The sequence below is a fragment of the Anomaloglossus baeobatrachus genome, chromosome 1 (genome assembly GCF_048569485.1).
Source record: "Anomaloglossus baeobatrachus isolate aAnoBae1 chromosome 1, aAnoBae1.hap1, whole genome shotgun sequence".
In the NCBI taxonomy this organism is placed as follows: Eukaryota; Metazoa; Chordata; class Amphibia; order Anura; family Aromobatidae; genus Anomaloglossus; species Anomaloglossus baeobatrachus.
In genome coordinates this window covers 631,557,644-631,583,806 of record NC_134353.1, presented here as the reverse complement: position 1 = coordinate 631,583,806, position 26,163 = coordinate 631,557,644, and the positions used below count along the sequence as shown (strand labels likewise).

The window sequence follows — 26,163 nt, the reverse complement described above, 5'->3', positions numbered from 1 at the left end:
TTCATAGTGTGGGCTTCGTGGCATTACTGACAGTTGGTTCTGACAATGATGGGGTGCTGATGGTTGCCATTGCACTCGGGGTCTTCTGTTGCTGCCATCTTAGTAGTCCTGTAAAGCCCGGATCCGGAGCAAGGGGTCATAGGAGACTGTAGTTTTCACTATATTCTGCACTGCTGCGGTGTCCAAGTGATCAATCTCAGGAGATTAAAAAATAGATTATAAAGTTAAACAAAATGTTATTCAACATATATAAAAAATACATAATAATGTAATGGCTGAATTTTTCCCCAGTTCAACCTGAAATAAAATGTATTTACTATCACCATAAATAAGTGCAATAACCTGCAGTCAGGGATGAACCGCAGAATAGTGCTTGTAAAAACTACCGCTAACTAGGTACAAAACAAGCCAAAAAATGAAAAAATGATGGGTCAGATAATGCCGTGACGAGCAATGTCTGGCTGCAAAGTCACTAAATAGCAACACAGGTATGGCATGGTCGTGATGGTGCGAACCCCCAAAACACCACACACACACACACACACACACACCACACACACACACACACACACACACACACACAAAGGACAGAATTGGCTTTCTCACTATTTTATCCACAATTTTCCATACATTATACCAAAATTACAACATATCCCGCAAAAGAGAGTCTGGGGAGGAGAAAAACAAAAATGATTAGCATCTATGAGGGGTTAAACCCTGAAAACCTGCAGTGCCTGGTAAACACCACCTGTAGTCACGGGAGGTGAGGGGAGGTGATGGGCACTTTTGATGGCACCTCGTCCTGAGGAAGGATCACTGACTAACGTGCCATCAGTTTTCTCTCATATGCCAGTGGGCATGCCCGGTATAGCCGCCTATGGCCCCCGCCTGGTCTAGGATACGCCTGTCAGTGTAAGCAGAGCCTTATTATGGACTGCTCAGCAGGAAGCAGGACATGGTCCTTTCCCAACATCTGGGGGTTTATCTGGCAGGGCTCAGATGTGCGCCCGCCAGGGGGCGGAGCCTGCGGAGGGAATAAAAGAGCTGCCAGGCAGCGGGGACAGAATGCGAGCGGAGGACACAGGCGGCAGGTGCGGGAGGACACAGCACCACATACATGGTGACAGGATCCGGTGCTAGGATGACACACTCTGACACGGCGGCGACATGCTGAGGACACCCTGAGACAACGAGCTGGTGAGGAGCGGGCACTGTGCTCACTACACGGCAGAGCCGGGCACTCGGTGCATGTGCTGCCCATCCTCGTCATAGAGGAGTACGGCGATACAGCGCAGGGCAGGTATGGGGGCTCGGGATGTGATGGGGCGCCTATAGCCACCTAATGCCCATCCTGCCAGGGTGTATAGGAGCCCAGCACACTCTCTATTCAGGTGTAGGGGGAGGAAAAGTGAGCGATCACCTATAGATCCATCGCTGCTCACTTCACTGCCGATCGATCCATCCCATACAGTGTGCCTATATATATGTACTATATATATATATATATATATATATATATATATAGTAAGAGGATGTGTCATGTATACTGTGTGGAGATGGTGGAATCCATCCCATACAGTGTGATTTTATATATATATATAGCAAGGAATATGTCATGTATACGTGCATACTGTGTGTGGATAGTAGAATCCATTCAGCAGGGTTGCAGAGAACAGCACCTTATGGACAACATTATACAGCTTGGCAATAATATATCCCATCCTCTGTGCCCATCCTGTCAGGGTGTATCGATGTCCAGCATGCTGTTCCTTGAGGTATAAGAGGAGGTAAAGTGAGCGGTCACCTATAGATTTATTGCCACTCACTACACTGCTGAACGATCCATTCCATACAGTGTATATATATATATATATATACATATATCTATGTATACTGTGTGTGGATGGTAGAATCCATTTAGCAGGATTGTAGAGAACAGCACCATATGGACCACATTATAAAGCTTGGAAATAATGTCTCCTATTTTCTGTGTGCCCATCCTGCCAGGTTGTATGGGTGCCCAGCATCAGGGGTGAGCATATCATTGATGCAACCTGTGCAGATGCACAGGGACCGAAGAGGTGAGGGACCATATCTGCCTCCAAAGCAGGTGGCATTCTGTGTTATGATGAGTTATTGAACTGAAAAGGGCCAATATCTGTTCTTGCACAGGGAACCTTTTTTGTTCACTAGTGTCCAACATGCTGTCCCTTCAGGTGAGAAGAGGAGGTAAAGAGAGTGGTCACCTACAGATCTATGGCCACTCACTCACTTCCCTGCCAATCGATACATCCCATACAGTGTGCCTATATATATATATATATATATATATATATATATATCTATATATATATATATCTCTACAGGGAATATGTCATGTCTACTGTGTGTAGATAGTAGACTCCATTCACCAGGATTGCGGGGAACAGCACCTTATGGACCACATTATACAGCTTAGCAATGTTGTGTCCCATTTTGTGCTTTGCACAATGTGGCGGGTGTAATGGGACCCCTACTCAGTATAACAGTGTCCTGGTCACATATAACCATGAGCACAATAGCCCGAGAGGATGTATATGGCCTTTCACAAGCTTCTAATTAGACCTGCAGCTTTGTGACCTGTTGTGGACACTGGCCATTGTTAGTAGGTCATCCCATAGAGGCACGGGAATCTTACTTGCTAGGTGCAGATTTCGGTAATTATATTGTTACGACTCCTGACGCTTTCATTTTAATATGAGAGACCCCTTATTAAGGTTCGGGCGTATCTGTATGGGCAGTCCTCCTGCCATATAAAACCAGCATTAAAAATGGCACATAACAGATGAGGGGCCCATTATGGATGTTGTATTAAGGGCCATGAAGAATTATCTATATCATATGGACATTATATGTGATCTCATAGTTTTAATAAGAGATCTCCTAACACTATCACATGTGGGGGGAAAAAGAAAGTGCTAAGCTATAGGGATAATATGTGAGACGACTATTGAATCTCCACGATGAAGGCTATGGAGAGGTAACAGTTTATCACAATGTAAAATGACAAATTGTAGCTGTATATGAAAACCGCTGCACACAGATTACGGGGAGTGCTAGTTATGGACTTGTTAGGAATATTTATTTTTATATATATATATAATATATTTATATATATATATATATATATATATAAAATATGTATTTATATATGTATATGTGTATATATATATATATATATATGTGTGCAGTATGTCACATTTATCTAGTGTGTCCTTATTGTAACTTCTCATTGTCACATTGTCTGTGTATTGTAGACAATAGGACTTTTATATGTGGCAGACAGCAACAGACCCAGAGATATGATCTAGTCCCAGTAAGATACCACCAGATGATAGCCTGCCACTTGTTCCGCTGATGGAGCAGCCTTTGTAACATTCCCTCTAGTCTATGCACTGCGTTACTTACCTTCTTGCATTTTTCCCTTATAGGTGAAGACCTATTTCTTTTTTATATACCATTGTAAATTTGCCAAACAAGATGGCAGAAGGTGCCCGACTACGAACCAGTGCTGAGAAGATCCCTGAAGATCAGGCACAAGACTCTGGCTCAGGCTCAAGTGCTGGTGGAGGAGGTGGTGGCGTGGCCCTTAAGAAGGAGATCGGGCTTGTAAGTGCCTGTGGTATTATTGTAGGTGAGTCTGACATTAAGTATTTTTTTCGGTAAGGTTTCATCAGATGTCAGTGTTCATTTCTATGCTCTCTTATGGAGATAGCCATGTTTGTGATCTTCTGTATATTTCCCATGGAACCTATTTGTTCAGGACACCATATCTCTCCTGCTGCAGGGTTACTTTTTGCAATATGTAAATCTATAGTTAGAATCCGATTTAATTTTTGTTAGTTGTCCTATACTGTATTATGAAATTTTCTTCTTAATTTCATTACTTGTAAAAGTGTGGAAAAGAGCCCCTGGCAAGTGCGTAGGAACAAGTTGTACAAATGCAATTAGTCATGCCTCCCGATAGGACTAGTCATTAGATTTACACATTATTTGTAGGAAACTCTACTGCTGTGCTAGTCATCATAATAGGATTTGTACAAAGCCATGTGGGCGCTGATGAAACAGCCCCGTTCCTGTGCAACTTGTATTGAAGCTTCGGAAATAGTTGAGCAAGCGTGCTGTGTTTGAAACTACCATAGAAGTAAATGGAGAAAGCTGTGCCAGGGCTGCCATCTCCCCATTCATAGAGTCCGAGAGGCAGGGTTAGGGCCCAGCAGTTCTTGAGCTATGTGTGGAACCTCATCCATCAAACAGTTATGTCAAATCTTGTGAATTTGCCATTAATATCCAGTATAAGAACACGGCTTAATTCATCACGGTAACTTTCTGTGGTTATTACCTGTAAAAGCTACAGTATATCACAAAAGTGAGTACACCCTTAATATTTTTGTAAATATTTTATTATATCTTTTCATGGGACAACACTGAAGATATGACACTGTGATACAACGTAAAGTAGTCAGTGTACAGCTTGTATAACTGGGTAAAATTGGTCTAAATAACTCAATAAACAGTCATTAATGTCAAAACCACTGGTAGCAAAAGTGAGTACACCCCTGAGTTAAAATGGCCAAATTGTGCCCAAAGTGTCAATATTTTGTGTGGCCACCATTATTTTCAAGCACTGCCTTAACTCTCTTTAACATGGAGATCACTAGAGTTTCACAGGAGTCACTGGAATCCTCTTCCACTCCTCCATGATGACATCACGGAGCTGGGGGATGTTAGAGACCTTGCGCTCCTCCACCTTTGAGGATGCCCCACAGACGCTCAATAGGGTTTAGGTCTGGAGACATTCTTGGCCAGTCCAGCACCTTTACCCTCAGTTTCTTTTGCAAGGCTGTGGTCATCTTGGATGTGTGTTTGAGGTTGTTGTCATGGTGGAATACTGCCCTGCGGTCCAGGTTCCGAAGGGAGGGTATCATGCTGTGCTTCAGTATGTGACAGTGAATGTTGGTATTCATGGTTACCTCAATGAACTGTAGCTCCCCAAAGCTGGCAGCTCTCATGCAGCCCCAAACCATGATACTCCCACCACCATGCTTGATTGTAGACAAGACACATTTAGTCTTTGTACTCCTCACTTGCTTACCGCCACACACGCATGACACCAATGGTGGACACAGACAGAAAAGGGCCCTTGTGCAAGGACAAAATATGCAGCCTAAGAGCTAATCCAAATTCAAAATTGCACCCATTTTGGATGTAGAAATGGGCTCCCTGTCCTCTTGGGTCCAAATGTGGCTGCACAGGTTGCACCAATGATATGTCCACCCCTGCTTGACACTATCTGAACCAAATAAGTTTATCTTGGTCTCATCAGACCAGAGGACATGGTTAGGGGTACTTCTCACATAGCGAGATCGCTGCTGAGTCACGGTTTTTGTGATGCACTAGTGCCCTCATTAGCGATCTCGCTGTGTGTGACACTGAGCAGCGATCTGGCCCCTGCTGTGAGATCGCTGCTCGTTACACACTGCTCTGGTTCATTTTTTGGACGTTGCTCTCCCGCTGTGAAGCACACATCGCTGTGTTTGACAGCGAGAGAGCAACGATCTGAATGTGCAGGGAGCCGGCTTCTGACAGCCTGCGGTAAGCTGTAACCTAGGTAAATATCGGGTAACCAAGCGAAGCCCTTTGCTTGGTTACCTGATATTTACCTTGGTTACTAGCGTCCGCCGCTCTCAGGCTGACAGTGCCGACTCCTTGCTCCCTGCACACGTAGCCGGAGTACACATCGGGTTAATAAGCAAAGCGGTTTGCTTATTAACCCGATGTGTACTGTGGCTAGGAGTGCAGGGAGCCAGCGCTAAGCGGTGTGCGCTGGTAACCAAGGTAAATATCGGGTAACCAAGCGCTTGGTTACCTGATATTTACCATAGTACCAAGCGCAGCATCACTTCCTTGCTGATTGACAGCTCACCAGCGACCATGTAGCGACGCACCAGTGATCCTGACCAGGTCAGATCGCTGGTGGGATCACTGGAGTGTCGCTAAAGTGTGACGGTACCCTTACAGTAATCCATATCCTTAGTCTGCTTGTCTTCATTTGACTATTTGCAGGCTTTCTTGCGCATCATCTTTAGAAGAGACTTCCTTCTGGGATGACAGCCATGCAGACCAGTTTGATGCAGTGTGCAGAGTGTGGTCAAAGTACTGACAGTCTGAATCTCCACCCCTTTAAACTCTGCAGAAATGCTGGCAGCACTCATACGTCTATTTTGAAAAGACAACCTCTGGATATGACGCTGAGCATGTGCACTCAACTTCTTCGGTCGACCTCAGTGAGGCCTGTTCTGAGTGGAACCTGTCTTGTTAAACCGCTATATGGTCTTGACCACAGGGCTGCAGCTCAGTTTCAGGGTGGTGGCAATCTTCTTATAGCCTAGGCCATCTTTCGGTAGAGCAACAATTTTTTTTTTTTTCAGATTCTCACAGAATTATTTGCCATGAGGTGCCATATTAAACTTCCAGTGACCAGTATTGGAGTGTGTGCGTGATAACAACAAATGTAACACACCTGCTCCCTATTCACACCTACGACCATGTAATGCTAACATGACACCAGAGAGGGAAAATGGCTAATTGGGCACAATTTTTCCATTCTCACTTATGGGTGTACTCACTTTTGTTGCCATGGGTTTAGACATTAATGCCTGTGTGTTGAGTTATTTAGAGGGCACACCAAAATTACCCTGTTATACAAGCTGTACACTGACCACTTTATATTGAATCAAAGTGTCATATCTTCAGGGTTGTACCATGAAAAGATATAATGAAATATTAACAAAAATGGGAGGGGTGTACTAACTTTTGTGAGATACTGTATATCACAATATGTCAGGATGATAGGGTCTGGCACTTTGCAATCATTATGCTAGTATCACATTATAGTTGTTTGATAGTATGATTAAAGAATTGTCCACTACTGGGCAACCTCAGCTTAATCAGTTCTGGGCCCCATAGAAAATAAAAACAATATATACTGACCTCCTACAGCGGTGTCATTCCAGCCATATCAGTGCCACTGTCAGCAGCTGGTGTGACATTGTTACGTCATGTGAACCCTGTGCCAATATCGACAGGTTCAACCGACAGTATCATATATGGCTGATTGCTTGTCAGCAGAGACGGGTTCAACTAACAGTCTGTCATATATGGCTAATGGATTGTCGTGTGAGACGGGTTCAACAGACAGTCTATCATATATGGCTGATTGATTGTCGGGAGAGACGGGTTCAACCAACAGTCTGTCATATATGGCTAATGGATTGTCGGGTGAGACGGGTTCAACAGACAGTCTATCATATATGACTGATTGATTGTCGGGAGAGATGGGTTCAACCAACAGTCTGTCATATATGGCTGATTGATTGTTGGGAGAGATGGGTTCAACGATTCGGACTGCCGATCGTATGGTTCTGCTGGAAATAAGATATAGAGAAAACTGGAGCACTTGGCCAAGCGGACACTTCTGTGTATGGAAGAGTCAGCCAAAATGGCTGTTGGTCAAACGATCGGCCAAAGCATTGTTCGGCTGGCAGTAATCTGATGTGTATGGGGCTTTAAGGCACAGTATTTTCCTTTTGCATTATCCATAGGCTTTGATACGTAATATTGATAATATGTGTATACAATAAATAATGTCACAAAAAAAGGAATCTGTTTCCATTCTGATACTATGTTCTATTCTATATCTATGCATGGCATAAATAGAGGGAATGCAATGTACTGTATATTTCTAAAGACATGGACATATATCCTCTAAAATAATCTGTAATTCTAATTCTACAGACTATACGTGTTCATATACGTTGAACCCTACCCCACTCTCTCACCCTTATCAATAGGTGCAGATGGAGGGGAGAGGGGAAGGAAGCCACGTGTTGCAGGTCACGTGGCTTCACATTTTAGGAAATGGGTCATTCATATTGCTGACTTTGCCTATATGAATGACTGAGCATGCAAGTAACCCGGCCACGTGCGCTGTACAAAGTGTAGTGGTGTGCGTATGTGCCCGTACAAAGGCCAAATCATCACTGTCATCGACCTTTAGTACAGTACAGCCAAATACAGTACATACAGTTAATTAGCATATATATATATATATATGTATATATATATATATATATATACTATATGTTGTGTTTTTAACCCTATATAGTATTCTCATATATGCAAAGTTGCCCTTTTTGTTACCATATAACATTTAAAAAAAAATGTTGGGAACCTTATTTTTTTATTGTATTTAGGCAAAAAGCGACTTATTGCAATAAAAATAAAAACCGGAAGCTAGACTCATGGATATGTATTTATACCACTACATGATGGCTGACAGAACATGATATCTAGGCTGACCTTTTTGTAACGGCGTGTACCTGCATTTCTTCTTGTGTCGTATATTTTTAGTCATGTTTTTACATCATTAGACAGAGTTGTGTAGTTCCATGGACCTGGCCTGTGACACATGTCTGCATCTCGTTCTGCATTAGATACAGTGTTACAAACATAGCAGCCCCGTCGTGTCCTAGGGCAGCGATTCTCCAGCAGTGTGTCAGGACTAATGTATGTCACCACAAACAGGCTGGATGTCTCCGTTCATTAGTGATGCAGCAGAAATGCCCTAAAACTACTTCATTCTGTTTTTTGCATACAAGAGTTGCATAAATTTTGACCTATCTACATTCGGATATTTCTCAAAAGTGATGGTTTATCTATTAAATAATGCTTTTAGCAATATTTGCCATAATAATCATACATGCAAGAAATTACTGCAAGGTTCAAAAGAGCAGATTGTCCTAAACGTATCCCTATTACATATAACTAAGTCGTGCCATATCTTTTTTTACTATTCACTTCTCAATCATGCACTTGTCACACACCTTGCTGCTGAACAGGATTGACATTTATGGACAGGGGCTGTCTAGCTAAGATTGCACGACTTTGCAGAATTAAACTGCCGCTGCAGAGCAAGAATCCCAAATGCTGCCATGTATAGCAGCCTCTACTGCATGGATGTCAAACTCAAATACACAGAGGACCAAAGTTAAAAACTTGGATAAAGTCATGGGCCAACCTAATTGAGGGCTCTACATAGTCCTCTATATAGATTAATGGGTGCCCAATAGCACTCCATACAGAATAATGTGCCTCACATAGACCTCCATACAGAATAATGGGCTCATGTAGACCTCCATACAGAATAATGGGCACCACATAGTCCTTCACACAGAATAATGGGCACCACATAGTCCTCCATACAGAATAATGGGCCCCACATAGTCCTCCATACAGAATAATGGGCACCACATAGTCCTCCATACAGAATAATGGGCACCACATAGTCCTCCATACAGAATATCGGGCACCACATAGTCCTCCATATAGAATAATGGGCACCACATAGTCCTCCATACAGTATAATGGGCACCACATAGTCCTCCATACAGAATAATGGGCCCCACATAGTCCTCCATATAGAATAATGGGCACCACATAGTCCTCCATATAGAATAATGGGCACCACATAGTCCTCCATACAGTATAATGGGCACCACATAGTCCTCCATAGAGAATAATGGGACCCACAAAGTTTTCTATATAGAATAATGGGCCCTATATAGTTCTCCATACTGAATAATGGGCCCCACAAAGACGTTTTCCATACGGAATAATGGACCTAGGTCTTTTTTTCAACCCATGTAACTATATATATATTTTTTATTTTGTTTGTACCCTAGTGAGTATATCATTACAGAATATAATTGTGATATATACATAATGGGGGAATAGTACTTCTCATTGGGCAGCTACGTGGCAGTTGAGTTGTATAGAATGGTAGGATGTCTTCTAGGCAGTCTTCTGTCTCCATACATTGTTGAGTCCCGTTGTTTTTTGTTCCCTCTCATAGTCACCCTCCTTGTGTTCACCTTTGTTCTTTTCTTTATCTCTCTCCCTTCCCCCGCCTTGCATTTCCTTGCTCCCATCCCCTATACCTCCCATAGACTGTAGCAGATTTTCTCTTTTTACTCTGAATAATAGATGAGGGGGCACGTGATGGCTATTTATAGAGACCAGTGACGTGGGATGTAGTAATTCGGTGTACGACACTGGTGGTGACGGAGAGCGTGTGTTGTAATATGGCTTCAGTGCTTCTTCTAGGAAAAAAATGTCTTCCCTTCCTTATTGACATCTGTTTGTTAGGAACACTAGGGGATATAACCAATATGCAGTTGGTCACCCAACATTCCCAGGCTCCTGAACAGCAAATGCTTTCATTAGCAGAGATATGGGAATGAGAGATTTATTACTATATAACTGTTACTAGCAGATTTATAATACCGCCCCATGGGGCACAGTCTTGTGTGTTCACATTCAATCACATCCTCTTCTGTGGGAAAAAAAAATGGAGGCTGCTAATATTAGAAAGATGAAAGGGAGAGGCGATTTCAGTGTGCGTCTAGGCGTATTCCAATCTCATATAAAACAACTCAGGAATAGTGGGTTATAGATCTATACCGCACATAGGAAAGAGTCAACCTTAGCATTGATTGCTCTCGTTGCTTACTTCATTCTCCTGGATACTTGGGATATAATGGCGAGGATATCATAGTAACAGGGCTGCTGGAATTGATACATGCCATCTATAAAAAGAGCTGCTAATAGTAACACATGTAGAGTAGTCGCTGGATGCTTCCAGAGCTCGAAATCAAAGGTGTGGGTATGGATCGTGCCCATAAATCCCTGTTATTACTGACTGCTGTGGGAAGCAGAATATTGTTTGTGTATGGGGGTCTGCGGACTATCCACCGATAGATGAGTTATGCTGGGTTCAAGCATACCAACTGCAGCCATTAATTGACCGCTACATTCAAGCTGATTGTACACTGTTTAGACAGACCGACCAGAATTCTATAAGAGGATGCCCAGAATATCAGTGTTTTCAGCAGCACATCACTTGTTTGTCCACCCCGATGCTCTGTCATGAAGGATGATTTTAAGCTGGTCTCTTTACACAGCGGACTAGTCCAGAAGGAGGGTTACTAAAACGCTTGTTCTCAAATTATCATCCGTCTACAAACAGGATTAAAGGACTTGTCTGGTCTAAACCCACAAGTCTGCAGTCAGTCTATGTGTCCCTCTATATGACTGCAGATTTGTGAATCCTCACATCGCACGCACTGCACGCTGTGAGGATTCTCCTCCGTCAGAGCCAGGAACGGCTGTCACGTGACCATGAGTATGCGATATGTATACTCCCGGCCAGAATCTGATGGGTGCAGTCTCAGTTGAGCGAGGCTGCACCCAATGAGTTGGATTCTCACCGGGAGTATGCATATTGAATAACCATGGCCACATGACGGCCGTTCCTGGCTCTGACAGAGGAGAATCCTCACAAACCGGTTGTCTGGCATTGGGAAATGAGTCTTGTGAATCCTAACAGCACGCAGTGTGCACACTGTTAGCATTTTCCGGTGCTGGCCCCAGGAGCAGAAATGCAAGTGAATTGAGCAGGGCCGCACCCATCTAGTCAGATTCTGGCCAGGAGTATGCATATCGCATTACCAGAGCCACATGACCACTGTTCCCTGCTCTGACAGAGGAGAATCCTCACAAAGGGTTTATCCGGCCTTGGGCAATATGTTTTGTGAATCCTAACAGCGCGCAATGTGCACACTGTTACCATTTTCCGGTGCTGGCCCCAGGAGCAGAAATGCAAGTGAATTGAGCAAAGCCGAACCCAGCTAGTCAGATTCTGGCCACTCGCGGCCATGTGCCTGCTATTCCAGGCACTGACACTGGAGAATCCTGACAGCTCACAGTGCGTGTGACATGAGGACTCATAAGTCTGCAGTCACATAGATTGACACAAAGAATGACTGCAGACTTGTGGATTTAGATCGAACAACCCCTTCAAGGGAAAGAATGATTAAGCATATTGAATGTTAGGGGTACTTCGCACACAGCGAGATCGCTGCTGAGATCGCTGCTGAGTCACGTTTTTGTGACGCAGCAGTGACCTCATTAGCGATCTCGCTGTGTGTGACACTGAGCAGCGATCTGGCCCCTGCTGTGAGATCGCTGCTCGTTACACACAGCCCTGGTTCGTTTTTTTATTGTTGCTCTCCCGCTGATAAGCACACATCGCTGTGTGTGACAGCGAGAGAGCAACAATCCTGAATATGCAGGGAGCAGGAGCCAGCGTCTGACAGCCTGAGGTAAGCTGTAACCAAGGTAAACATCGGGTAACCAAGGTGGTTACCCGATATTTACCTTCGTTACCAGCCTCCGCAGCTTTCACGCTGCCAGTGCCGGCTCCTGCTCCCTGCACACGCTAAGCTAAGCGGTGTGCGCTGGTAACTAAAGTAAACATCGGGTAACCATACCCGATGTTTACCTTAGTTACCAGTGTCCGCAGCTTCCAGACGCCGGCTCCGGGCAAGCGCAGCTGCTGGCTGGGGGCTGGTCGCTGGTGAGATCTGCCTGTTTGACAGCTCACCAGCGACCATGTAGCGATGCAGCAGCGATCCTGACCAGGTCAGATCGCTGGTGGGATCGCTGCTGCATCGCTAAAGTGTGAAGGTACCCTAGTATGCCCGATCCCTATATTCTCAGTTGATATGTGGTGCTGTCAGAGGTGTCTAACAGCAATTTATTCTCTAGATTACGACCAGTACAGTGATTGCAGATAAGGTATTTGCATGTACTTTTCGTGAACCTTTACTGCATGGATTGCATTGTATGCTAATTCGGAAATCACATTACTTTTGCTATGACCTTTTGTTCTAATAATTGCTGTAAGTGTTTTCTCTCTCTGCATTTGGACCTCAATAACCTTTCTTACTCCGAGGTATGAAGTCCATTGTGGTAGTGTCATACATCATCACAGGTGGAAGGCCCTAAATTCTTTACTATGATCCAGGAGGATTATACTTTATAGATATAAAAAGAACAAAGGTTAAAAAGACGCTATACCTAGCAAAATTAAAGTACAGCATATTAATGCTGAGGGCAAAGTCAGTGGTTGTAATTTTTAACAGTTTCAATACTGACTAGGTGCAAGCAGTGCACATAGGTGTGTATTGTGACAAAATTCATAATGACAGCAACTTTACACAGATCAGTTTATAGTGGTTCATATGAGTGTTATCCTGTGCATCTCTGTTTACAGGATTGGGTGTCCTGCTAACAATACATTTCAAACCGGCTTTAGGGCTCATTCAGACCTCCATACATATCAGTGCCTGACTCTCCTGACCTGAGCATCACAGCCACATAGGTATATATAAAGCCACGGCCGGCACCAGGTTTTTGTGGGCCCTGGGCAAAAGAGTCTCAGTGGGCCCCATCCACACATAGACATGCACAGATACATACACATACAGGCATACGTACACATACATATTTAAAGAGAAATTCACAAAAACATAAATAATAGACATAGATCTAGACACAGTCATATACACTGACATACATAGATACACTGCATACATGCACACAGACACATTAGAGATATTTCTAATATTGGGAAGTCGGCAACAGCCTCATTCACATTCCCCACTTGTAACTGTAAAGTATGCGATTTGCATACATGCAGTCACATACCGACTAGACATGCATGACCTTGCTCAATACAAGTGAATTGAGCAAGTACAGATACGTCTAGTTGGAAATTGATTAGAAGTATGCAAATCGGATATTTGCGGTCACATGATCAGACCACCTGCTGGAACTACAGAATCCTGACTGCAAGCAAACTAGGCACTGGAGATTCAGTTTCTCAAGGCCGGACAGAGACCCTGAATCTAGCGATGTGTCACTTACTTGACTGCTTGCTATAGTTTTGATAAAATCACTTTTGTTAGCAGGAGATTATCAATAGAGGACTACTAAACCTGCTACCATATAGTCCTCCATATTCATAAAATCTGTATAACCCCCACAGCTTTCTGTTTACACTGTAAGAAGTGCAAAACGTTTTTTGGTCCGAATACTAAATTTTGTGACTGTACCACTCCAAAGGGCTGCGTAAAATTTGAAGTGGTATTCTGATCCAAGGTATATATATCGATATTGCTATATATGCCATGATATAATAAGTGGGGCTTGTATTTCTGGAACTTCCACTAATGTAGACAAAGATTGTCCTTATCATCCCTATTTAGCAGGCAAAAATAAAGAGTGAAGATAGCCATGCAACGAGCGCTATCCCCATAGTTTGAGAGATAATGAACACAGAGGAGTAAAATATATTTGGGGAATGGTATTGTGGGACGCATGTGGCCCCCAGGCTGCAGGGTGTGCCCCCCTCAGAAGAGCATGCATGCCACCAGACTTTCTTATAGATTAACTAGCAAAAATTACTGCAAAATGCGGTCATATGCAAAACACATTGGGGGAGTGATTGGGGGTGGTTGGAGGGAAGTTGTGCCAATTTTTTTTACTTTTTAAAAGTCACAATTGATGGTTCAAGCTAAAACATCTTGAATTGCTAGATTCCACCCAGAAAGGGGAAAACAATTAAAAACCCCACAGGTGTGCACTGTGCACAAATAAAAAATGCCCAAATAGAATTCACTTTCCCATCAGACTACCAGACTGTGATTTGTGTTAGCAATGGAAGAGTTACCTTTCTTTTTGCAGGCGAGTGCATTTTATGAAACTGTTATCAGCTCTGCTGATTTCCGCCTCTGATAAGCTATAGCTGCGTTATTTCATTTCATACTAATCAAAAACATTCTGTAATGGGAGGGGACAGTGCAATGTACCTTTAACCCTCTGTAAAAATAATTACTGCCTTCATTCCTGATGGTAGAACTATTATTACCTAATACCACACCCAGGGACAGACTGGGACTAAAATTCAGCCCTGGCCCACATCCCTGTGCCAGCTCCATTCCCTTTCCAAGAAAATTATTGGGACCGCCCAATAATTTAAAGGGAACCTGTCAGGTCCAATATGCACCCAGAACCACGAGCAGTTCTGGGTACATATTGCTAATCCCTGCCTAAAGGGGGCTTTACACGCTGCGACATCGGTAACAATATATCGTCGGGGTCACGTCGGTAGTGACGCACATCCGGCGCCATTACCAACATCGCAGCGTATGACACAAATGAACGACGATCAACAAGCACAAAATCGTTCAAAAATGGTGATCGTTGACACGTTGTTCATTTCCTTAATATCAGTGCTGCCACCGGTACGATGTTGGTCGTCGTTCCTGCGGCATCACACATCGCTATGTGTGACACCGCAGGAACGACGAACATCTCCTTACCTGCCTCCACCGGCAATGCGGAAGGATGGAGGTGGGCGGGATGTTACGTCCCGCTCATCTCTGCCCCTCCGCTTCTATTGGCCGGCTGCTTAGTGACGCTGCAGTGACGTCGCTCTGACGCCGAACACACCTGCCCCTTGAGGGAGGGATTGTTCGCCCGTCACAGTGACGTCGCTGACCAGGTATGGGCGTGTGACGCTGCCATAGCGATAATGTTCGCTACGGCAGCGATCACCACATATCGTGCCACCGATGGGGGCTATCGCACGCGATATCGCTAGCAAACGCTAGCGATGTCGCAACGTGTAGAGCACCCTTAACCGTCTCTGTATACACTAGCATAAATAAAGAGATCTTTAGAAAAGGTATTTCTGAAGATGTTTTATCGTATGCTAATGAACGAGGGCACTAGTCCCCTGAATGTTAGTTCCCCTGGCTAGTTGGCACCATTAGCATGTTAGCACGCTCCTGTGCATGGTATTGAATGCGAAGCGTCAGAGGATGATCTTACTCACCTCTCCGCTGCCATCGCCGCCCAACACTGGATTTCATCTCAGTGCACATGATCCCGGACTTTCGATCATGCGCACTATGAAGTCGGGTGTACGCATCCTGACTTCAAATTGAAGTAGTGTGCATGACCGAAAGTCCGGGGTCATGTGCACTGAGCCGAAATCCAACGGCGATGGCAGCGTAGAGGTGATTGAGGTCATGATGTGACGCTGCACATTCATTAGCATCTTAGCACACCCACAGGGGCGTACTAACATGCTAATGAGGGCCGACTGGCAAGGGAAGCAACGCCCAGAGGACTAGTCCCCACGCTCATTAGCATACGATAACAGATCTTTAGAAATACTTCTTCTAAAGGTCTCTTTATCTGTGCTAGTGTATACAGGGACGGTTCACTTTGTAATTTGTTAATTGATAAAAAGTAACATTACCATTTCTATTTTGGAACACATTCTTACTTTGCAGCATTCTTTCCACACCTGTCTAACACTTATCTTTATATACACACAAGGAGGAACCGAATAGGATTTTACAGAACTTTTCCCAGACTGGTTCCATGTAGTACATTGTAGTCTGGTTCCTGTAGGTATGATCTTGTGGAGCTTTTAGGATTATCCTCAGGTAGGTAAATTCAGTCTCATGATATGCCAAGCTGTAAGCAGTTAATTCTTATCACAAGACTGTCTGGGTTTAGACCTTATAACATGCTGAAAATGTAATAGGATTCTGTGTGTTCTGGAAGCAGTAGAATTCCTTAATGAACTTTTCCACGACAGGGTAAATTAATAGCAATGTAACCTTGTTTATATCATTTGGAAACTAAGTCAGCAAATCTTAATTTGGTATTAAGGCAATTAGTCGGAAATAATGGTCCATGAAGGGGAAAATACAGAAATCTTCAAGCACAAGTTTCATACTATAAGTTAAAAGACTAAATACCTAATAAGATTGTATAAGGAATCTTGTATGGTGATTTAACAAGACGTAAAGTAGTACTATACATTGGAGATGAAAATTAGAGACAGCACAGAGAATGATTATGACTAAATTTTCTGAAGGTAACAACAGTCACCAATCTGTAAGAAGTTTATAGGCCTTTGCTTTGAATGACTTCAGCACATCTGCGGCCACAGGACATCACTAGTCTCTCACACTGCCCTGGTGTGATTTTGGTCCACTCTTCTTCCAGTCTCTTCTACAGTTCTTGGATTGTTGTGGGTTTCTTGGCCATAACTTTGTCACTAAGGATTTTCCAGAGGTTTTCTATTGGGTTTAGATCAGGACTTTGGTCTGGCCATTTCATTGTTTCAATGTTTTCTGTTTCAAGCAACTGCTTTACCCATTTTACTGTGTGACAGGGGGCATTGTCCTGTATGAAAATTGCTGGCTGATTGAGTGATGAACACAAGTAAGGAACTATGTGTTGTTGAAGAAGGTTCTGATACACACTTGCATTCACTCTACCATGTAGCTATATGAGAGACCCAACTCCTGCTGCAGAAAACATTCCCCAAACCATGACACACCCTCCACCACCTTTCACTGACTTCTTAAAACACTTTGGGTTCAGTCTTTCCTCAGTTTGTCAATGATCAGACCCAAATAAATGAAATTTGCTTTCATCACTACCGTGGAAAGCTTCAAGAGGAACCTCAAGACCCACCTCTTCCAACAAGCCTACAACCTACAATAGCCCTCACCCCAGTAGACCACTGCGCAACCAGCTCTGTCCTCACCTATTGTACCATCACCCATTCCCTGTAGACTGTGAGCCCTCGCGGGCAGGGTCCTCTCTCCTCCTATACCAGTCTGTCTTGTACTGTTAATGATTGTTGTACGTATACCCTCTTTCACTTGTAAAGCGCCATGGAATAAATGGCGCTATAATAATAAATAATAATAATAATAATCACTAAAATGAACTGTGGATCACTTTTCCTCTGTCCACACAACATGCTCCTCACCAAAAGTGAGTCTAGCCTTTTGATTCTTTCTGCTAATGAGAGATTTGGTCACTGCAGAGTGGGCTTCAGTCCAAATGCTCTTAAACGTCGTAACACTATGGCAAGACAGATCCTTAACCTGTTCCAGCTGCAATGTTGAAATCATTACCCATGGAGATGCTCTGCATTATCCTGTCCTCTCTTGCATTTGTCTTTTGAGGGTGACCAGCCTTCGTGAGGGGCTTGAAAGAGTTTGTGATGTTGTAAAGATGCAATATTCTCGAAATCACAGACTTGCTATGACCAACTTCTCTTGCTATGGATGATAGGGTCACCCCTTTGGCTTTTATCTGGACAACCTGCCGCCGGAGGGTTTCAGTCACTTTGGAATGACACACCATTTTTGCAAAGTCAGTGCAAACTGCAAAGTTACATAGGGTTTGTCAGATAATTTGGCACCTGGTGCTAATTTCCTTAATCAACACCAATAACTTGCAGGTATCTGAAAGTGTTCTCTAGTTTTGATCAGTGTTCTTTTTCATTTATCTCATTTACATTTTTGTTATGTGTTTTACAATAAATTAAATTTATGAAATAACCTTTTAAAATACTGCTAGTTTACTCATGTTAGGATATAATCACATAGGACTACACAATGACATTAACATTTAGGAAATTGTGTGTTCTCTCAGTTTGATCTCCAGTGTATGTAATACTCTACTGAGACTGTAACTCCTCACTCATAGTTTCCTTTATGTTTTTTCCACGACACTTATTGCTGTGAACACAATTGTCTTTCATGGTGATCCCACTAATGTTCTATGAAATCCTGTCTTGTAGGAAATATTATCGGCTCTGGGATATTTGTATCTCCAAAGGGAGTACTAGAAAATGCTGGTTCAGTGGGTATGGCCCTTATTGTGTGGATCGTCACCGGAGTAATCACTGCCGTTGGTGCCCTATGTTATGCAGAGCTTGGAGTCACCATACCCAAATCCGGGGGAGACTATTCATATGTAAAGGACATCTTTGGTGGGCTAGCAGGGTAAGTGTTGTCGTTTTCCAATAAGAACATGGCGTTATTTTGATTTCAGTTCTGTGTTAAACCAAATCTATTTTGCTTTGCAGTTTCCTGCGGCTCTGGATTGCAGTGCTGGTCATTTATCCTACAAACCAGGCAGTCATTGCATTGACCTTTTCAAATTATGTTCTACAACCTCTCTTCCCAACATGTTTTGCACCTGAATCGGGACTGCGTCTATTGGCAGCTGTCTGTCTATGTGAGTATAACAGTCAATTTATTTATCAGTTTGTGTCGTCCACCGAAGTCCTATCTGTGGTCTTTAGCTGATTAGAACTATCTATAGGAGTTGATGAACATTTTTGTATATTTTATTGAGGATCTATATCAACAGTTTGCTGTAATAAAGTAATTAAGACAATTTAGCACACTGGAAGAACATGTAATTTATTTTAGCAATTAGTAGTTTACTGCAAAAATTCCAGACTGTAAAGTAGATCTACACTAGAGATCAAAATTAGAGAACAATGTATGATCTCTTGCTTTTTCAGAAATAATGTAATCTACATTGATCAACATTTGAAGTTTTTTTCTAAGGGATACACCATACCACTAGAACAGTGTGTTACAAAAGATTCCAAGTTTATCAACATAAAACCATTTTTTTCCCCAAAACGTGATGATCATAATTAGAGAACAGCAATGACTGTAGCACAGAGAAAGATTATAACTAAATTTTATGAAGGTAACAACAGTCACCAATCAGTAGGAAGTGTACAGGCCTTTGCTTTGAATGACTTCAGCACATCTGCAGCCACAAGACATCACTACTAGTTTCTCACCCTGCTCTGGTGGGATTTTGGTCCACCCTTCTTCCAGTCTCTTCCACAGTTCTTTAACTGTTGTGGGTTTCTTGGCCATAACTTTGTCACAAAGGATTTTCCAGAGGTTTTCTATTGGGCTTAGATCAAAACTCTGGGCTGGCTATTTCATTAATTCAATGGTTTCTGGTTCAAGGAACTGCTTTACCCATTTTGCTGTGGAACAGGGGGCATTGTCCTGCATGCAAATTGCTGGCTGAATGAGTGATGAACGCAAGTAAGGAACCACATGTTGTTGAAGAAGGTTCTGATACACACTTGCATTCACTCTGTCATGAAGCTGTATGAGAGATCCAACTCCTGCTGCAGAAAACATTCCCCAAACCATGACACTTCCTCCACCACCTTTCACTGACTTCACTTTGGGTGCAGTCCTTCTCCAGTTTATAGACGAACATAATGTTTCCCATCAGACCCACATAAATGAAACTTGCTTTCATCACTAAAATGAACTGTGGACCACTTCTCCTCTGTTCACATAACATGCTCCTTACCAAAGGTGAGTTTAGCCTTTTGATTCTTTCTGCTAATAAGAGGTTTGGTCACTGCACAGGGGGCTTTCAGTCCAAATGATCTTAAATGTCATGACACTGTATGATATGACAGATTCTTACCCTGTTCAGTATTGAACTGGCGAGCAATTCCAGCTGCAGTGTTGAAACAAGTGTTGCACCGCATTATTAAGTACTCTCTTGCATATGTCTTTCGAGGGCGACCAGCCTTCTTGGGGGACTTGAAAGAGTTTATGATGTTGAAAAGATGCAATATTCTTGAAATCACAGACTTGGAATGACCAACGTCTCTTGCTATGGCTGATAGGGTTACCCCTTTGGCCTTCATCTGAACAACCTGCTGCCGGAGGGTTTCAGTCATTTTCGAATGGCACACCATTTTTGCAAAGTCAGTGCAAACTGGGAAGTTAGGCTGCCAGTTACATAGGGTTTATCAGATAATTAAGGAAATTAGCACAAGGTGCCAGGTTAACACCAATAACTTGCAGGAATCTGAAAGTGTTCTCTAATTTTGGTCAGTGTTCTTTTTCCTTTATCTCATTTACATTTTTATTATGTGCTTTGGAATAAATTCAATTTATGAAATAAGCTGTTGGGATGTTACTCATGTTGGGATAAAATCACATAGGACTACACAATGACCGCAACATTTAGAAAATTGTGTGTTGTTCTCTAATTTGATTTCCAGCGTAGAAAGAAATCATTTAGAATTAATTTTTTGTAAATGCTATTGTTATAAAGTTGTTAAAGAGAACCTGTCACCAGATGAAAAGTGGCCAGTTTTTGCTCTTATTTTATTCTCACTGCTCTGCTGAGTATTACTCTTTTATTATTCAAAAAAATAAACAAATCTGCTATACGGCTATGAAGACCTGCCCCCAGATTATCCTGTGAGCCAATCCCCCTTGTAAAGAAAAAAAACTAGCAATAACTAAAAAGCAATATGTATATAGAAAAAACCCACTGGTGCTCCTCCTGGAGTATAAAAGTTACAGCTGCTGGTAGGAAGACTGGCTATGTGTGCTAGCCTGTCAGGAATTGGAAAACTAAATATAAAAATGCTTCCATTAGGTTAGAATAATGCAAAAGGCTGATAATCAAAACACAAGAATAAATCCAAAAAGGTCAGATATTAGAACAAAATGCTATATAAGCGACCCTGGATAAGTAAGCCAAAAAATGTCAAAGTGAATCTTATAAAGGCCGTATGCGCATGTTACATTTTTGGTGCACTTTTGTTACAAAAATGCATGTCTATCATTATGCCAGAAAAGTCAATGAGAATTCTGAAGTGCTGTGTGCACGTTGCTTTTTTTATCTTGCAGATTTGGTGCAGGAAAAAACTACAGCATGTCAACTCTTGGTGTGTGTTTTCCAGGCATTCTTCAGCCCTTCAACCCATTGACTTCATTATGGAAAATGCATGGCAAAAAAACCACACCTAATTAACACATCAAAAGTGTCATCAGGTGCAAAAAGCACCTAGTTTTTTGGTGTGTTTTTTTTCTGCTAGAAGATGCAGGTTTGGCTGTACAAAATTTATGCAAAAATTATGCTCAGCGTGCACACATACCCAAAATGTGTGCACAGCTTATTATGAAATGCCTGAGAAAAACCACACATGCACCTAATTGCCTTAGAGTCATAAATTGACAAATTAATGATGGAACTTGGACCATTAATTTGTTCCTATGTAGATATACCAGTTGTAAAAGCTGAACAATGTCCGTGCAAAAGAATAATAAAGTAAAAGTGTCACAAGAGCGCCACAGAACCTGTGTATACAGAAATGATGTTACAGCATTATAAGAGTAGTTAGAGTGCAATCAACACACTGCAATTCCCTATTAAATGCATATGATGCCGTTCAGGCAGGTCTTGCATAAGTCTCTAAAGAATATCTGCTATGAGGTCGCTGATATAAATTGTGGATGGTTGTCAGTCTACAAGGAGTCCATAGCGCTAAGTTGCATATTAAGCGTTGCAAATTTGGTTGCAGAAATTTCTGCACTATTTCCTAATCTCTTGGCAGGAAAAATACAGCAAAAAAAAATGCATTTTGATGCATTATTCAATGCGTTTTTTTTTTATGCATTTTTTTCATTGCTTTCAATGGTGAAAAACACAGAAAGAATTGACATGCTGCAGATTGTTTTCTGCACCAATCTGCAAGGAGAAAATTCTGAACGTGTGCACTACACTTCAGTGTCCTCATTGACTTTTCTGCATCAGGATTTGCTTGCAGTTTTGTGACAAATCTGCAAGCAAAAACGTATCAAAAAATGCGACAAAAATGCAATGTGTGTACACAGCCTTAGGCCTGCGACACACATCCGTGCTGCCGGCACGTGTTTGTCATTTTTTGCACGTACCGGCGGCACGGAGACACGTTAAGCAATGCTACCCTATTGTAGCAGGCACACACACGTAAAACCACACGGAACGTGTGTCCGTGTGCGTTTGTACGTGTGCGTTTTTCTAAACGCTGACATGTCAGTGTTTTCTCCGGCAGCAGGGGTGTCACACGGCCCGCACCCGTACCACACGGGTGTAGTGTGGATGCGGTCCCGTGTGACACGCGCCAGAGAAAACACGTGTCAGTGAAAAAAAACCCAAAACATTTACTCACCTTCTCCAGCCCTCCTGTCTCTGCCGCTGCTGCCTCTTGCTGCCGACCGCCGCTCATTATTCTCATTTAATATTCACTTCACTGCCTGGCAGCAGCTGGGAGACAGCAGGGCTGGAGACCGAAGATCAGCACCACAGACAGCAGCGCGGACAGCAGGAAGGACCACGTGAGTATGTAAATTACCGGTTCTATGTGTGCTATCGCGGATAGCACACGTAGAACACACATGGCCCGCACGTACCAGAGACACGTACTTACCTGCATGCAAGACACAGGGGAAATACGTGTCTCTCGGCACGTGCGTGATTTTCACGTGAGTGTGGCAGAGGCCTTAGGCTGTGTGCACACGTTGCGTCGTGTCCCTGCAGAAATTTCTGCAGGGATTTGACAGCACATGTGCGCGTCAAATCGCTGCAGAAACACTGCATAATGGATGCAGTGTTTCTGCAGAAAAAAAAGCCGATTTCACGCGCTATAGCTGCTGCCCCCACCATAGACAGAGTGGGAGCTGCATCCAGAACGCAAAAATAATTGACATGCTGCTTTTATGAACACACTGATTTGGGTCAAAATTTTAGCACTTAAATCACTGCGTTCATAAAAGCAACGTGCGCACGTATCATGCACAATCTACATAGATTGTGCAGGGGACGCAGGACGCATGCATTTACACTGTAGGGCAATACGCAGCGTAAATGCATGAAATTCGGCAACGTGCGCATGAGCCATTAGGGCTTAGGGTGCAGCTCCCACTCTGTCTATGGTGGGGGCAGCAGCCATAGCGCATGAAATCGGCTTTTTTTTTAACAAACTGCATCCATTATGCAGTTTCTGCAGCGATTTGAAGCGCACATGTGCTGTCAAATGGCTGCAGAATATTCAGCAGTTACGTGCGCATGAGCCCTTACACAGTTACAAGGAAGGTCACAAACCATCCAATCAATGCTAAAACACTTGCTTTATTAACAGTATATATTGAAAAAAAGCTGCAAAATTTTTGGATATAGATAGAAAAAATGGAATTAAAATTATATGAAAATGTTTCAATTTCAGTATTTTGGATTTTTGTTCATGTGTATTATTTATTAAAATGGTATAAAAAAACAATACTTCCAGTGGTGGGATTCAAATTTTTTAATAGGTTCCCTGGTTCTGCTAGGAAACCCTGCCCATTTTAAAACAAAACTAACAAACAAATATCCATTTGTTAGCCACATCCATTTTCACGCACTTTCCTCAACCACAAAATACAAGTAACAGCAGCTAAAAGTAGAAGCGTTTTACCCCCCTGTACCTTCATGTATAGTCTCATTGCCTCCTGTGAGGGCCATGTTGTCCTAGTCACTAGGTGTCACTTTTTAGTATGGTAAATCGTATTAAAGGGTTTTCTACAAGTTTTGAAAATTAGCACTAATGGAACCCTGCTCAGATTGGAAATGACAACCTCCTGTCCATCTGTCACCTCAACTTCTGTTCCACTGAATCTCTTTCCTTAGCAGCCACAAGCCAATATGCACGAAATACTGCCGCAGCGTTACAAGACCACATATTACCACCACATAGTCACTGAATTGTACCACATATAAAAGGACAAATACCACCATACTGTGCCCAGTCCACATATTACCACCACATAGTTACCAAATAGTACCACATACAAGAAAAAAAATACCACCACACCATGATTAGACCACATATTACCACAACGTTGTGACCAAATAATACCACATACAAAAGACACACATCACTACACCATGAACAGACTACATATTAACACCATATTGTGACCAAATGATGCCACATACAAGACAAAAATACCACAACTCTATGACCAGACCACATATTACCACCACATAGTAAGCGTACTATACAATACTGCTCATTAATAAAAAAACACAATTCTAATAGCAATATTATTACTATTGGAGATGAGGAAACCCACAAATATTCTGGTTCAGCGAGCCTGGACGGTACTGCATTACTGCAAAAGAGAGATATTTATTTTATGTATTGCATAATGCATGTAATCCCGGAACCAACAGCAAGGTAATCTCTGTGTCTACTCTTTTGCAGTAATGCAGTACCATATTTTCCCTTTTACATTTTTGGCTTTTCAGTGTGCAGCTGTATGCATTTTATAGATATTATGTTTTTTCAGTTAGCACCTGTTCACATTTGTTGGATGAGCGGGGCAAGTTTTTTGATTTTTGTAGTGAGTCTTTCTGACTGAGCACTCCGCCCTAAGACCTGGCTGTGTTCATAATCTTTATAGCAGGAGCCTAGCTGCCCATATTTGAAGATTTGTAGTCCAAATAGTGGCATTTTGCCCAGACATGGATGTTTTTGACCTAGATAGTGGCATTTAAGTTAGGTTCCCGGATTACAGAGATTGCCTTGCCATTGGTGTCTGGGCTTACATGCATTGGCCAATACATAAATTAAATATCTCTCTTTTGCAGTAATGCAGTACCATATTTTCCCTTGTACATTTTTGGCTTTTCAGTGTGCAGCTGTATGCATTTTATAGTTACTATGTTTTTTCAGTTAGCACCTGTTCACATTTCTTGGATGTGAGGGTCAGCTTTTTGGATTTTGTTTTTTAAAAAAAAGGAGACCAGACGTCAACCCAAACTTGATCCGGGATGCTGAACCTCATATAAGTATAAGAGACCTGAACTCAAATGTTATAAAATGGTGTTAGTAAGGGCTAGAGGGCAGTAAAAGGAAGCAAATTGGGGATTAAAGCAGGACAATTATACTTACCGAGTCTCCCACGTGGCTGTCACACTGCTTCCAGGTCCGCTTAGTGGATCTCATGAATATTCACAGCTCATTCTGCCCTCCCTCTGCTCTGTGACAGCATCTGTAATTGGTTGCAGTCAGACTGCTGGTGTGCTTGCGTCTGTGATTGGTTGCCCTCACAGTAGCTGTATGGGACCCAGAAGTAGAAATAAAAATAAATAAATAATTGGAAAAATGGCTTAAGTTCCCCCGTATTTTAATAACCAGCACAGATAAAGCAGATGGCTGCAGGCTGCATCCCCCAGCTATGTGCATTATCTTTGATGTGTATTAAAGTAGGAAGAACCCCATGCAGCTTTTTTTCAATCATTTAAATAAGTCATTTCAAAAACGGCCTGCGGTCTCCCCCAATTTTGATACCCAGCCAAGATAAAGTAGACAGCTGGGAGCTGGTATTCTCAGGCTGGGAAGGCCCATGGTTATTGGGCCCTCTTCAGCCTAAAAATAGCAGCCCGCAGCCGCCCCAGAATTGTCGCATCCATTAGATGTGCCAATCCTAGCGCTTTACCTGGCTCATCCTGATTGGCCCTTAATGGCAT

The 26,163-nt window shown here is 42.6% G+C and overlaps 1 protein-coding gene across 2 annotated transcripts in view; it reads left to right on the top strand.

The window, feature by feature from the left end:
- Positions 1 to 947: 947 nt before the first annotated feature.
- SLC7A8 (solute carrier family 7 member 8) overlaps positions 948 to 26,163 on the top strand; it is a 65,475-nt gene continuing 40,259 nt past the window's right edge. The window contains exons 1-4 of one of the 2 annotated variants that reach the window (XM_075319101.1): positions 948 to 1,197; positions 3,471 to 3,673; positions 18,620 to 18,824; positions 18,908 to 19,059. In XM_075319101.1, coding sequence (XP_075175216.1) covers positions 3,520 to 3,673; positions 18,620 to 18,824; positions 18,908 to 19,059 — 511 coding nt within the window. In that variant the 5' untranslated portion in view covers positions 948 to 1,197; positions 3,471 to 3,519. Of the gene's footprint in view, positions 1,301 to 3,470; positions 3,674 to 18,619; positions 18,825 to 18,907; positions 19,060 to 26,163 lie in introns of both variants that reach the window. The other variant, XM_075319107.1, reaches the window with a different exon arrangement.